General features: G+C 49.5%; 1 protein-coding gene across 1 annotated transcript in view; it reads right to left on the minus strand.

Moving 5' to 3' along the window:
- fras1 (Fraser extracellular matrix complex subunit 1) overlaps positions 1-13848 on the minus strand; it is a 71737-nt gene that overhangs the window by 22939 nt on the left and 34950 nt on the right. The window contains exons 30-46 of the mRNA XM_088336966.1: positions 13032-13222; positions 12226-12348; positions 12017-12134; positions 10971-11102; positions 9972-10004; positions 9743-9874; positions 8621-8994; positions 8274-8429; positions 7688-7855; positions 7484-7616; positions 5744-5940; positions 4368-4524; positions 3929-4240; positions 2645-2821; positions 2448-2567; positions 1233-1412; positions 277-401 (exon numbers count right to left, since the gene is read on the minus strand). Coding sequence (XP_088193092.1) covers positions 277-401; positions 1233-1412; positions 2448-2567; positions 2645-2821; positions 3929-4240; positions 4368-4524; positions 5744-5940; positions 7484-7616; positions 7688-7855; positions 8274-8429; positions 8621-8994; positions 9743-9874; positions 9972-10004; positions 10971-11102; positions 12017-12134; positions 12226-12348; positions 13032-13222 — 2828 coding nt within the window. The remainder of the gene's footprint in view (positions 1-276; positions 402-1232; positions 1413-2447; positions 2568-2644; positions 2822-3928; positions 4241-4367; positions 4525-5743; positions 5941-7483; positions 7617-7687; positions 7856-8273; positions 8430-8620; positions 8995-9742; positions 9875-9971; positions 10005-10970; positions 11103-12016; positions 12135-12225; positions 12349-13031; positions 13223-13848) is intronic.

A 13848-nucleotide genomic window follows, 5' to 3' on the forward strand; every position in this document is an offset into this window, starting at 1 on the left:
ACTTGAGCCCAGCCAATGTCCAAAACAACCCTAGCAAATATTCTTCACATTGGTGTTCCTTGTTTTTTCGGCGTGACACATTTAGGGGTGATTTTAGTTGTTTTGGGGAGTCGTTTTTGTCATTTTCGCTGTGTTTTTTGGGTTGTTTCTCAATGTGTTTTGAGCGCAATCTTATGCAATCTCCTTTGTTGGTCTCCATCTTAAAAACCTATGAGCCATTTTGATCCGTTTTTTTTTTTCAGTTCTGAAAAAAAGAAGAGAAAGGGCGCGGCCCACCTGGTTGTCGCCGTCGGAGACGACGAATGAAAAGCGGTCTCGGTGTTTTTCCTCCTGGCTGGTGTGGACGTACTGGATGCTTCGAGACAACAAGTCCGCCTGCGTCCAACCGTCTATTGGGACGCCTGAAGGACACACGGACAGACGGAAGGACACACAAAACACGAGCGCTTTAAAGAAGGGATGGACTTTTTGTTTCAGTTTGTCCTCTGGCATCCTGGGGTCCGTCATCAGAATAAGACAAGCCTCCCTCCGACACGCTGGCTTATTAAAGGGGCATCGAGTATTATTAAGTTGCCTCTATGTGGTAAAGAAAAATATTGCCCCCAAACGAAGGACACAAAATGAGGAAAAAACAAAAACCAAAGAGGAGCCAAAAACACGACAAAATGGCAATAATTATCCCCAAGTGACTCCAAACAGCCCAAAAAATGCTAAGGAATAAAAAAACAAAAATGTGCCAAAATGAGAACAAGATGACACAAAAACAACCCAAAAACAAGACAAAATGGACCCAATATTTACCCGTAAACCACCAAAAACAGACCCACAAACGCGGGAAAACATAAAATAAGAACTTCTTCTGAAGCTAAAAAGACCCCAAAACCGCTGCATTAAGTACCTCAAAATGCCTCAATACAACCCCAAAGACCCCAAAAAACGACGATGAAATAAAATTCCGTAAATGTGCGGGACAAGCACAAAATCGCAAAAACAATCCAACCTAAAAACGACTCAAACGAGACAAAAAGGACCCAAAGGTGACGCCTTAATGCCCCAAAACAGACCGAAACTTTTTGGTGAGCTAAAACGACCAAAACATGAGAAAAGCATTTAGAAAACAATAGAAGGACCCAAAAGCAGACAAAGATGGCGTGTAAACGACCCCAGAAAGACCCCAAAAGACCCTAAACAATGTAACATTTTTTTGTTTTGTTTTGTTGTTGGGGGCCTACCCGGGTTCCGGGCCCGCTCCAACCGTCCCAGTTTCGGGGTCTCGGTGACCCGGAAGACAATCCGCTCCGGTGGACTGTGGAGGTCTTCGGCCGACAGCTGCTTGGTGGTTAACCTCTTGGACGAGTTCTCGTCCAAGACCAAAAGCTCGTTGACCCGAACCGAGGGGGGAAAGTCGTCCTCTGCGACAAAAACACGCAAAAGACATTTGAGTAGGATTCACAAAAACAATGGTGCGCTCCGTGTCAAAGCCAGAAGAAAGAGGAAAGCTAGAAAACATAATACCCAGACAATTATTCCCGCCTCGATTGTGAGAGTTGGGGTGCAGTCGGAAGCAGGACTCGTTAGCATGTAGCCGTAAGCACTTCTCGTTAGCATGCAGCCATCGGCATCTACTTGTTAGCGGGTAACCGTTAAGATGAATGGTTAGCATTTAGTCGTTTGCAAGAAGCCGTTAAGAAGTAGCCATTAGCATCTAACTGTTAGCATCTACCAGTGAGCATGTAGCCGTTGGCATGTAGCCGATGATATGACTCGTTAGCATGAAGCTGTTAGCGTCTAACCGCTTGCATGTAACTGTTAGCATGTAAGCGTTAAGATGACTCGCTAGTATAAAACCTGTTAGCGTTTACTCTATGCCTTTGGCTTCATGTGGATCAGTGCCACAACCAAAAATGACCCCAAAACATGACAAACGCTGCACGAAATACTCCTAAATGACCCAAACAAATGACAACGACACAATAGGTCAAAAGTGTGCTAAAACGAGCACAAAATCACACAAAAAACAAGGCAAAGAGGACCCAAAAAGGACCCTTAGAAGACCCAAAAACGATGTAAAAAAGCCCAGAAAACAACATCAAATAACTATTTTTTAAGCTAAAACGACCCCAAAAATGACCCCCCCCCCATAAAACATAATGACCCATAAAGGGACAAATTCAAGGCAAAAAGGATCCAAAAATGACCCCAAACAGACCCCAAAATCAACCCATCAAATGACAACTTGTTTTTAGGCTAAAATGACAAAAAAAAAACTCAAACTTTTTGTGCTGCCCAGCCAAGCGACTATTCTTTTTCCGGGGGTGAACTCGGGAGGGTCAGGCGGGCCTACCGGGGTTCTGAGCCCGCTACAATCGTCCCAGAAGCCCCAAACCTAAGTTTTGGACGAGGTTCCGGAGTTGTCCGTTATCAGATCGGCCGTGAATTGGACCCACCGAGGACGCTGAGCAAAAAAGACTGGTCCAGGAGTTTGTTGCCTTCAGGGTCCACCAGGTCGAACTTGAAGGACAGGCCGCCTCCCTTCTGGCCTTTCTCGTGGCTGTAGCCGACCAGACCTGCCGAAACCAAAGGAGGAATGATCCAAAGGGGACCCCTCCTGAAACGGGCCCCCAAAAACGGCCCAGGGTCCCACCTTTGTCGACATCCTCCTGCGTGAAACCGCTCAAAGGACCCCGGGCCGACACTTTTTGTCGTCGGAGTTGGACCTCTCCGTTTGGCGGATCTCTGGTCAGGACGTAACGAAGCTTCGGGGCGTCTGAATCGGAGTCTGTCGCCCTCAGGTTCTCGTGACTGATAACGGACCAGGAACCTGAAGGAAAGTCAATTTAAAAATGGATCAACTTCAACAGGAAGGTCCAGCTTTTGTCTTATGTCTCTTGGATCAGGTTGCGATCGCTGCCCCTGGACCAGGAACCTGAAGGAAAGTCCAAAATCCGGTTTCATTACACCAAACGCTCAAAAGTTCTGTCGGCTCGCTCGATCATTCCGTTCCTTTTGCTGATTTTGCTGCCATTTCTTCGGATTCTCCCGCGTTTGTTCTCTGCATTGTGATTTTGGCTCAACTGAGAGGAAAATAATATGTTTGAGGGCCAGAAACACAGGCGGGCAAACTAAGGCCTGTGGGCCACAAGCGGCCCGTCGGGCTTTTTTCATCTGGTCCGTTGAATAAAAATGGTCAAGGTGTAATAACACGATATATATATATAATAGTAAATAAAGTACTACAAACAAAAAATGTAGACCTGTTTTTTGTGTCTTCTACTAACATATTACTGCATAAATAGGCAAAAATATAAGAAAACTAAATACTGAATGTTGCTCTTAAAAACAGGGACCTCATGTATTATTTTGCTGAAAACTAAATACTAGAAACATACTCTTAACGTTATTCTATATTACAGAAACACTAAAACAGAAATACTAGGACATAGATAAATCTCCAGTAACACTTGAAAAATCTGTCAGAGCTACGGCAAAACAGAGCGACGGTATCGCTGCAAAAGTAAACATGTAGTGGACAGAGAGGTTCCAGGTTGGATTCCCGGCTCCTCTCAGTTAAAGTGTCCTTAGGTAAGACATTGAACCCCTAATGGCCCTGATGCCCCTAATCAGCTATCGGAGTGTGTGTGTGCGAACGGGTAAAGTGTGAAGAACATTGTAGAGCGTTCGTCTCGGGACCCAGAAGTTGCAGGTTGGATGCCGGGCTCCTGGAGCTAAATATTGAATTGTCCTTGGGCAAGACGTTGAACCCCTAATGCCCCTGATAAGCAATTGTGTGAAGCGCATTGGGAGGTCTTCAGTGACTATTTCAATATCAGACTAATCTTACCAAAAAACAAATGTATTCCAAAAATAACATTTTAGAATAAAGAAATACGATATTTGTAATTGTGTTTTATCAACTCAAAGATCTCACCGGCAGGCAGCCGCAGGCCGCGGTTGACGGTCATGCGGGGCTCCTCCCCGCGAGGGCCCTCCTCTCGGAGCCCCTCCTCGCGGGGCCCCCGTCTCCGGTCGGGAGCGGGGACGAATCGGAGGCGTCCTTCTGCGCGGGGGTGGGCACCGTCCGTCACGCCGAAGGCCAGCTCGTCGCCGCCCCCGCCGGTCGTCTGAGGCGTGTACACCATGAACCCGTCCAGGACATCCTGGTAGCTGAAGGTGGAGCCCTGGCCCAGGACGTGGCCTTCTTCAGGCCGCTCCCACCAGAACTGACGCCGGCGGAGTTGACCTGGGGGCGGGGCAAAGACAAAGGACCAATGAAGAAGAAGCCGAAGCGCGTCCCGGACGGAGCCGCCCGTCCCCGGGACACGTTGGTCGGGTATCGGGTGAAAGGCCGTTGCGGCAAACGGACTGACCGTGGGCCGGCGTTTCGAGGAGCGTAAAGAGGATTTGGTTCGGCGGCGTGTCCCGGTCCAGGACGCTGAGGGACGCGTTGGTGATCGGCGTCCCCGCCGAGTCCTCTTCCACCTGGACGCTGCTGGCCGAAACCACCGGCTCGTTCGCCGACTCGCCCTGCGCGCAACATTTACGTTTGGGCGTTTGCGGCTTTTAGAGAAAACGTCCTAGATAGATAGATGGATACTTTATTCATCCCCGTAGGGATATTCACATTCCCAGCAGTATCCTTTTGTTGTTTATTAACAGATTAACTGGATGGCCTCGGGGTGCTTTGTTGTAGTTTAGCCACAGCGGAGTGGATGAGGTCACACGCTAGGCCAAAATTGCCACGTCCCTGCGGCAGATGGAAATTTTTGTGCCCGGGGTTAGACCGCCTCGTCTTCGCGTAGATAGCGAGTCTGCCTTTTTTGTCTCTGTCAGCCCAAACAGCGCTGAAGCCGGGTAGCTCCACGTTTGCGTCCGGGATGCTAGACGTGAGCCACGTTTCCGTAAAACACAGCGAACTGCACTCCCTGTACGCTTTCTGAAGTCCTTTAGTTTTTTCCTATTGGCCATCTTCTCCCCGCATAATGGTGTGCTGGCTCCTCCCGTGGGCGTGCCAAGAAAGCCCCCTGGGTTTCACCATCTCGTAGACCAGCGTCCCGGTGTCTGGGGTACTCAAAAGAATGCCTGCGTCAACGTCTGGATGTTCTGATTATCTTATCAGCGGTACGTCCCGTTCCTGTAAACAATCTCTTCCACCACTTTCGCTGGTCATATAATAAAGGCACAGTCAGCGAATAACTATAGCATTAAACTCAATAATTGTAACTTGTTTTCAATCGTATAAAATCCTTTATAGTCCAATGTATAAAATCCTTCAAGAAATCCCTATTAACTTTATCCACGTTGAGTTGGTGCTACGGACGACCAAAGCAGACACTCGTCTCGATTTAGGCGTGGCTAAAAAATCCCCCCCGTCGCCCGGCCTCTCAGGATACCTCGTATCCGATTTGCATGTAGCCCTTGCGCACCGTTTGACCATTTTAAAGTAAAATTGACCGAATGCGATGCATTTCCACGGACGAGGGAACGCAGAATGTCCGAGTCTATCGGCTTTACCCGCCGCACTTTGATTAGCTGGTGACGTTTGAGGGCGGGGCTCAGCCGTAGGTCAATCGGTTCATCGGTCGATTCCGAGGAGGGGCGGTTTCGGCTTCGGAAAGGACGTCGCGGGTTACTCGGTTTATTCGGAGGGAAAATGTTTTCGGGACGCTGGATTTATACGGGACGCTATTCGTTCGGAGAGGAAGCCGTGGCTATCCGCACACGGAGCCGCGAAGATGGCGCTCACCTGGATGTCCACGTGGACCAGGAAGGTCTCGCTCTGTCGGAAGCCGTCGCTCACGTAGAAACTGAAGGAATCTCGCCGCGCCGCCGCCGGGCGGCCATCTTCTTTACGCTGCACGTAGAAAACGCGGTCGGCCGTCAGGTCCTCCAGAGAAAAGGGCGTGTCCGGCGTGACCGATCCCCAAGCTCCCCTCGAGCCACCTTGACCGCAAGACGCGACATTTTTACAAACTCTTTTTGTCATCTCGCTGCTGCCACCTCTGGCCTAAAACAGAACTGATGAGACGAGGACACGGATTTCATAAAAGATAGATAGATAGATAGATAGATAGATATATACTTTATTCATCCCCGTAGGGAAATTCACACTTCCAGCAGTCTACCCCGTTGTTTATTAACAGATGAACATGATGCCCGAGGGTGCTTGTAGCGGAGTGGATGACGTCACGCCAGTCCAAAAGTTCGACATTCCTGCGGCAGATGGAAATCTTTTCTTTGTGAAAATCCAGGGATACACCACCTCGTGCAAGTCCGCCTCCTCTCCGATTCCCCCCGGCTTTCATGTCTCTGTTTAGCGACGTTGAAGCCGGATTTCTCCAGGTGGCTCCGGGTGGCTACACGTTAGCGTCCGGAATGCTAAACGTGAGCCACGTTTCAGCATAACACAGCAACTGCGCTCCCTGTGCGCTTCGATGTTTTCAAAAAGCACTCGATGATCTTATTTGGTCGTGAGTTCGCATTTACCATGATTACGGATGGTACCGAAGACTTATAACGCCGCTAGCCGCTTCGCTAGCTTCGGCTTTTCTTCCACCATGGGCCCCTTCATCACGCCGGCACGAGAATTCCTCAGGGCAAGGAGTTGAAATACACGCATTTCTTGTGCGTTAAAACCCATGTCCATAGGATAGAAGTAATCCATAGTGTAGTTGTCAAAACGGGAAGAAAAAACACCAAAGATAGGAGCAGACAATAAAACAATTGGGCAGCTGCTGGAAAAGGCAGCCGCTCGTGGCAGCGCCGCTTTGATCTATTGATTGATAAAAGGACCCGTGTGCCACGAAACCTTGTCCGGTGTGCTGCAGGAAACGTCCCGTTCTTGAGAGTAGAGCACGGAAAAGCTCGACGCAATTAGCGCAACTTCTTTTCTTCCGTCGAGACGTTTATTTGCCCGTCCTTTGTGGTGTATTTTCATCGGATGCTTTTAGTTTGACAACGTTTCGGATGAAACCGGAGCTCGGACGCCATTCTTGACTCGGCTTTTTTTTTAAGAGGAGTGAAGATGCCGCTAACATTGCGTATCACACACACAAGGAGAGCAGCTAGCTAGCGAAATGCAAGCAGGAGGAACAGGACGGGAGAAAAAAGCTCAACCCGATCGGCGGCGCTTCCTTTTTTCCGTCTATCTGGTTAGGGTCAATTTCGCGGCGTTAGATTGCCCTTACATTGTATGTTTCAGTTTCACTGTTTTGGATGAAAGTGGAGCTTAGACGCTAATCTACCAGTCTCACTACAAGACAAAACTATATAAAAACGGTTGATTCAATTATCTTATGTTACTCAACTGAAACTCATTTTTTCTAGTCAAACGAGAGTTACACCATGAAAGAGAAAAGTATTTTTCTTGTTCTATCAGTAACAGTTATCGAAAAATTAGGACAATTTATTTTTTTAAAAAAGGAACAAAAATGAAGATGTGCAAGGTTTTTTTTTTCAAAATAAATTTGACAATGAGGCATCTTACCCGCTTTGGTGTTTTGTATGAATCCGTACTTGGGGGGGCTGACCATCCAAAGCAAAAGCTTCTCAGGGGGCGTGTCCGAGTGGGAGACCGTGATGTGATTGGCGGAGAGCAGCACGCGCCCGCCCTCCTGCACCTGCGCCGCCGCCAAACATCGAAAATCTTAGCTAAAGGAAAAGCGGGATCCCGAGAATGTGACGGGCTCACCTTCAGGCGGTCGCGCACCAAGACGGCCGGCGAGCGGGCGGTGCCGAAGCGGCCGCCGCCGACGGTGACGGTGCACGTTTGCTCGGCGAGAACGTTGTTGTCTCCGTCCGACACCGAAAAGTGGAAGATGTCCGTCACCGGCCCGGAGCCCGTCTCCGACGCCGTCACGTACCTGACCGCACGGCGAGCGTTTATCTTTATTGTGCATTTGCCCAAATACGTCCTGCACTCGTTTTGTTTTTTGCAAAGAAGAACGTTCGGAGATGTCCGTCAACTTGGATTGTTGTCCAACCCTTGCAAAGAAGAATGCTTATTACGTCAGAATTCCGTCGCGATCGTCCTTGAACGCCTTTGACGAAGAATGCTCATCGTGCCGGGGTTCTTCTATTTTGAATTTGAAATATTTTTAACCCACCGTCGTTGAACGAACAACAGTGTCGAGACAAAAATGAGCATTTCTTGTTTTTTCTGTAGCTTTCATGGAAAATGTTGATTCTGTCATCCGCCGTCAACTGGCAGATTGCTAGTCTTCTGCTAACCGTGGAAAAGTATACTCATCACAGTATATTTAGATATAATATGCGAGGTACCTGACGTTCCCCCGATCCACGTCCTCCATGGAAAAGGTGTCGTACTGGCGGAGTTGTCGGGGCCCGGACGGGTCCCGAGTCAAGGTCAGGACCCCGTACACGGGGACCGATGCCAGCTGGATGCCGATATCGGCGGCGGACCAGGAATCGTCCTGTCGCCGCAGAGACAGATTCGAAAACATCTCATCAGGAAAAAAAACCGGGACAAATAACCCCAACACAAATCAATAAACCACGACGACCCAAATAAAATGGGACCCAAACAACTTCCGAAATAGAAAAAAGGCCTTGTAAAGTAAATCACATGGGGAAGAAGGAAGAAACGGGCTAATTCGGGACTCACAATGTAGGCCAAATGGGTGGGCGTGAGGACGGTGCTGCTGTTCGGGGCCACCTCCAGGGAAAAAGTGGCCCCCGGGTGGGGCCGCGGCCCCCGAGCGCCGTCCGCCACCTCCACCCGGACCTCCGCGGTGGCCTCGGCGAAGCCGTCGCTGACGGAGACGGCGAAGGCGTCGGACGGGCCGGGACCCCCCGCGTGACGGTAGACCAGGGCCCCGCCCGCCAGCTCGTCCCAGGTGAAGGCGTCGCCCTTTTTCAAGGCGGTGGGGGCCCCGGCGGCCATTTTCAGGAGCTCCCCGTGGGCGGGGCCCTCCACCAGCTCCAGTTCCAGCTCGGAAAGGGGCGTGTCCGCGTCGCTCACCGCCAGGTGATCCGCACCTGCCCAAAAATACCAAACACCTTTCCGTTCGGACGTCGTGGCTGTGAAAGCTGTGGCCCGGGGGTGGCCCCCCCTGAGGTCGATCTTAATACGTTATTGTATCCATCCCTCCTTTAGCTATCAGCTGTTAGCTTTAGTCGCCGTATTCTTATCCGGGTCACTGCCACTAGCACATAAGCAACTAGCTTTAGCATCACTCGAACTCATTTTAGGGGTTACGAGTTGTGACGGGCACATCGTTAGCAACTCGCTTTTTTCAATCAGTTCGCATCACAGACGATAGCGACGACCGTTCTTCATTCGTATTAGCATCTAGCTGAGAGCGCTCTTAGCATCCATTTACTCAACTAAGAAATTGAAAAATGAAAAGTGTACTGCTAAGAAATCCTTTTTATTTCTCTTCGTGTTTTGGCTGCTGTCACATATTGGGCTTTAGCGGTTAGCTGTTAGCTTTGGTATTTGTCTAGCCTTGCTTTAAGGATGGTGACTAGAACAAGATTAGCGACTAGCATGAGCAGCTTCTTTCATTTAAAGTTCACGTTATGGGGATTTTGATCCCCAGGAAACGGGACCGAATCTCGCCTCTTTGCGGCCGGGCCGATATTCGAATCGAAAGCGTATATCCTTTCCGAACCGCCTCAACGGGCAAACTCGGAAGAAGGTTTTCAGTCGAAAGGCTAAATCGGTTTTCGCTGCGTCGGAACGGATCTGGAAAGGCGCTATTCTTCTCGTGGGTATCGGTCTCACCCAGGGTGGCCTGTCCGGCCGCGCCCACTCGCAAGACGGGGTCCGGGATCCGAAAGGCGGGCGGCTGCCGGCGATCGGACGGCAGCAGGACGGCAAAGTCCATTTCGGGAGTGGTGTGCTCGCCGTTGGACACTTTGGCACAAAAAGGAAAACACAAAATCTCGTCAACGACGCCGGAACTTTTTTTTATCGCCGCGCCGAAAAAAAACAAAAACCTGAAGATATTGACCTGTGAAGTAGACGCTCAAGGACTCGGGCAAACCTGCGGGGAAAATCACAAAAAACAGCAAAAGTCAACAGAGTTTCATATAAGAGTCTTTTTTCATTTAGGGTCTGGCATCTTCTCGTTAGCGTGTCATTCCTAGTATGCAGACGTTAGCATGTAGTCATTAGCTTGTAGCCGTTAAAAGTGACTCATTAGCATGTCGTCATTAGCATGTACTTGTTAGTATGCGAAAGTTACTTGTCAGGATGTACTTGTTAGCAGCTACTCGTTAGCCTTCTTAGTATGTCGAAGTGTCCTTGGGTAAGACACTGAACCCCTTATACCCCCAATAAGCAGGTTAGCGCCTTACATGGCTGCACGGCCGCTATTGGGAAATGTGAAGCACACTGTAAAGCGCTTTGGGAAGTCTTGACTTGAAAAGCGCTCTAGAAATGCAGATCATTTCATTTTCATTTCATTTCATGTGGACGTTAGCACATAGTCATTAGCTTGTAGCCGTTAAAATGGACTGATTAGCATGTCGTCGTTAGCGTGTACTTGTTAGTGTGCGGTAGTTAGTGTTACACCTACTTGTCAGGATGTATTTGTTAGCAGCTACTCGTTAGCATGTAGTCATTGGCACGTAGTTGTTAGCATGTAGTTGTTAGCATGTAGCGGTTAAGTCAAGTCCCATTTATTTATGACGCCCTTAATCACAAAAATGTCTGAAAGGACTGCACATGATTACAATGACACAATGACCTGATCTTAAACCAGCATGCGGGCAAGGAACAACTCAAAAACCTCAGTGTGAGGAAAAAAGAGAAACCTTCAGGTAACCTTCCATGATTGACCGGGGTGAATCACAATTAGCGTTACTGTACACAGAATAGTAAACACTAGGTAAGATGCTGAAAATGTCCGAAAAGAGCATGAATGGAGCGGCGCAAAACGGATGGCAACTCAAAAACACTCTTTGGGAACCAACTGTATTTGAAAACAAAGTCTGCGTTTTGCGCGTACCGCTGAAGGAGTAGCGGCGGAGTTCTTGTTTCGTGGCCCTCGGGGGCCGGTAGACGATTTTGCCGGCGTCCACGTCGGCCTGAGTAAAACGGCGCAGCGCCACAAAGGGCCGATCGCGGTGCTCCATGCTGCCTGCCGGGAGAAACAAACACACGCCGACACGCGTCTCATTTCATTCTCAGCCAGGGTGTTTTATTGCCTTTTTTGGCTCCTGATAACAGGCGCTCTCGCCATTTGCTGTGATTGGGATTTTGTGTATTTTCACTCCACCGTAATCACGGGCCCAGTCTCAATTTGCTTTGGAGAAGGACCGCATCTCATTTGATTGCAGTTTAGTGCACGGAATTGCCTTCCTGATGGTGTTTAAGAGTGAGCGCATCTCATTTTATTGTGATTTAGTGTGTTCTATTGCCTTGAAGGGGCGGCCTTCTCATTGATTTGGAGAACTATAATGAATTTTTGCTTATCGTTCAAATCGATATTAGTTTCTTTCATGGTTTTTTTCAACTTTTTTCGCGCTGAAAGACACTTTTCTGGATAAAAGGGAATTTCATGACGCGAAGACAAATTAACATCTTAAAATTTAAATCGTTAAACATATTTATGATATCAATGATTTTTTTTCTTATCCTCTGTGGCCACCCCCCCCCCCCCTATAGGAAGCCAATCCGGGGGGAGTGGCTGGATAGCGCCCACACGCATGTAAATTGTTTTCAAACCCGATCGGATTTCACGGCAACAAACAGAATGCAATCGTTATTTAACCGTTTGGTGTTTTTGGTGTGTCTGCTGCCACCTACTGATATGGGTGAGAATTACAATTCCTTGACTGGAAGGGAGCGCAGATAGTGAAGAATGAAAGATAATATTGTGAAATTTAGTAGAGCGCCCCCTTTGGGCAGACCGCTAGCATGTAAATGCATGAAGGTGGCTCTCTCTCGCTCTCTCTCCCTCTCTCTCCCTCTCCCTCTCTCCCTCTCTCCCTCTCTCGCCCTCTCGCTCTCTCGCTCTCTCGCTCTCTCGCTCTCTCCCTCTCGTACGCCAACCTTGTCTGTCGGGTAGAGGCTTGGTGATGTTGTAGATCAGGCGAGGGGCGGGCGTGTCGGCGTCGTCGGCGAAGGAAAGCGCCGCCGGCGTGATCTCGGTCAGCCGCTCCTCCGAGGCCTGCCGGGGAAGAAAAACAAGATGGCCGACGCGTCAAAACGCCAGACGGCGAGCGGGACGGGAAAGGAAGCGGGATTTCCAGGGCGCCGACCGTGACTTGGAGGTGACAGTCCGGGCGCAGACGAGGGAATCCCGACGTTTGCGGCAAAACGCCGATGGCGTAGGTCTCCGATTGGCCGGGAGGGTCGGAGGCCGCCGCCCCCTCCGCCGACACCTGCGCGAGGAAGAAAGGCCGTCGGGAATCCGGAAAAAAAAAAAAAAACAATTCCCCGCGATTCCGGCCTCCGTTCGGGTCGGTTAAATAACAGAAGTTGACTGCTCCGCAATAAGATGTTGTCACCTACTGTTGTACGCGTGTCATTACACTCGCGTACCCTTTAAAAAAAAAAGAGCCAACGACAAATACTCAAATCAAGATCGTTCGGTTTATACTCGCACAGAAGCCAAATGGAGATCGATAAAATCCAAATCTCAGTTCGTTGTGACCCGGTGAATTTCATCGCCTTTATTGCCCGTAATAACGGGCGCCCTCCCTGATGAGTTTGAGGGGGATGGCGACTCATTTTGTTGAGATTTAGTGCATCGTATTGCCTTTTTTGATGAATTCAATTTCGTTCCGTTTTATTCTATCGACAATACCGACGGCTGTCGTCCCAATGGAGTTGAATGGGTATTGCGTACACTTTCTTATGATTCAAATCGATATTATCTTTATTTTTCAATAAAGTTTTCTTTGACCACGAGGAGATGCAAAATGATACACAATGTCCCCTTAATTATTAGAAATTGCAGTCAAAGAGATCATATGGTCATCTCTCGGAATCAACTAAAACTGTTTGGCGAAACGATCGGGTCGAAATTGGAATTTTCCTTCCTCGACGGAGTCCAAAAACTCACCCGGAAGCGGAAAGAGTCGGTGGAGGTCCCGCCCCCAAAATGGCGGTACCACACCGCGCCGTCGTCCACGTCCAGTTGGCTGAAGGAGGAGGCGGAGCCGGAGGAAGAGGCGGAGCCGAAGGAAGAGGCGGAGCCCGAGTCGCGCTGGCCCGGCGGGGCGTCGGCCGGCATGGACGACAGGAACACCTCACCTGGGCGGGGAAGGGGGACGAAACCCGGCCGCTTGTTTTGATTTGAAAAATCTTCAAGGGACAGCTCGTAAAATCCACCACCGCAATTCTTTGACGCCTTTGAACGCGTCGCGCAAAATTCGCATTTCCTAGGTTTCAGAGTCGTCGTCTTTTGCGTTACCGGCCGAGATCCCGAATCCCAAATTCCGTTTCGTCGGCTTCCCTTTGCGCGTGCGGTGTTCCGGGTTCTCCGGTAGACGATTCCGGAAATCCGAGCGCGCCTGCCGTCCCGAAAGACCGTCCCCAAAATCCTTCCCGTCGCGAAACCCGGAAGGTTTTTGGGTTTCCCGGATATCTCATCGAAGCGGCGCCGCCGCGAGCGGCAGCCTTTCCAGCGGCTGTGCTATTATGCTCTTTTTGTGATTTATTGTTATTTTCTGCTTCTATCTTTGGTGTTTTTGGTCCCGTTTGACAACGACACTTTGGATGACTTTCTATTCTATGGTGATGGGTTTTAACGCACAAAAATGCCTTTATTGGAGGAATCGACTCCTTGCCCTGAAGAATTCTCGTGCCGGTGTGACGAGGGGGCCCTATCGTGGATGATGAGCCGGAGCTAAAGCTAAGCGGCTAGCGGCGTTATTAGC

Source organism: Urocampus carinirostris, chromosome 5 (assembly GCF_059441175.1).
Source record: "Urocampus carinirostris isolate Australia breed hairy pipefish chromosome 5, RoL_Ucar_1.0, whole genome shotgun sequence".
NCBI lineage: Eukaryota > Metazoa > Chordata > Actinopteri > Syngnathiformes > Syngnathidae > Urocampus > Urocampus carinirostris.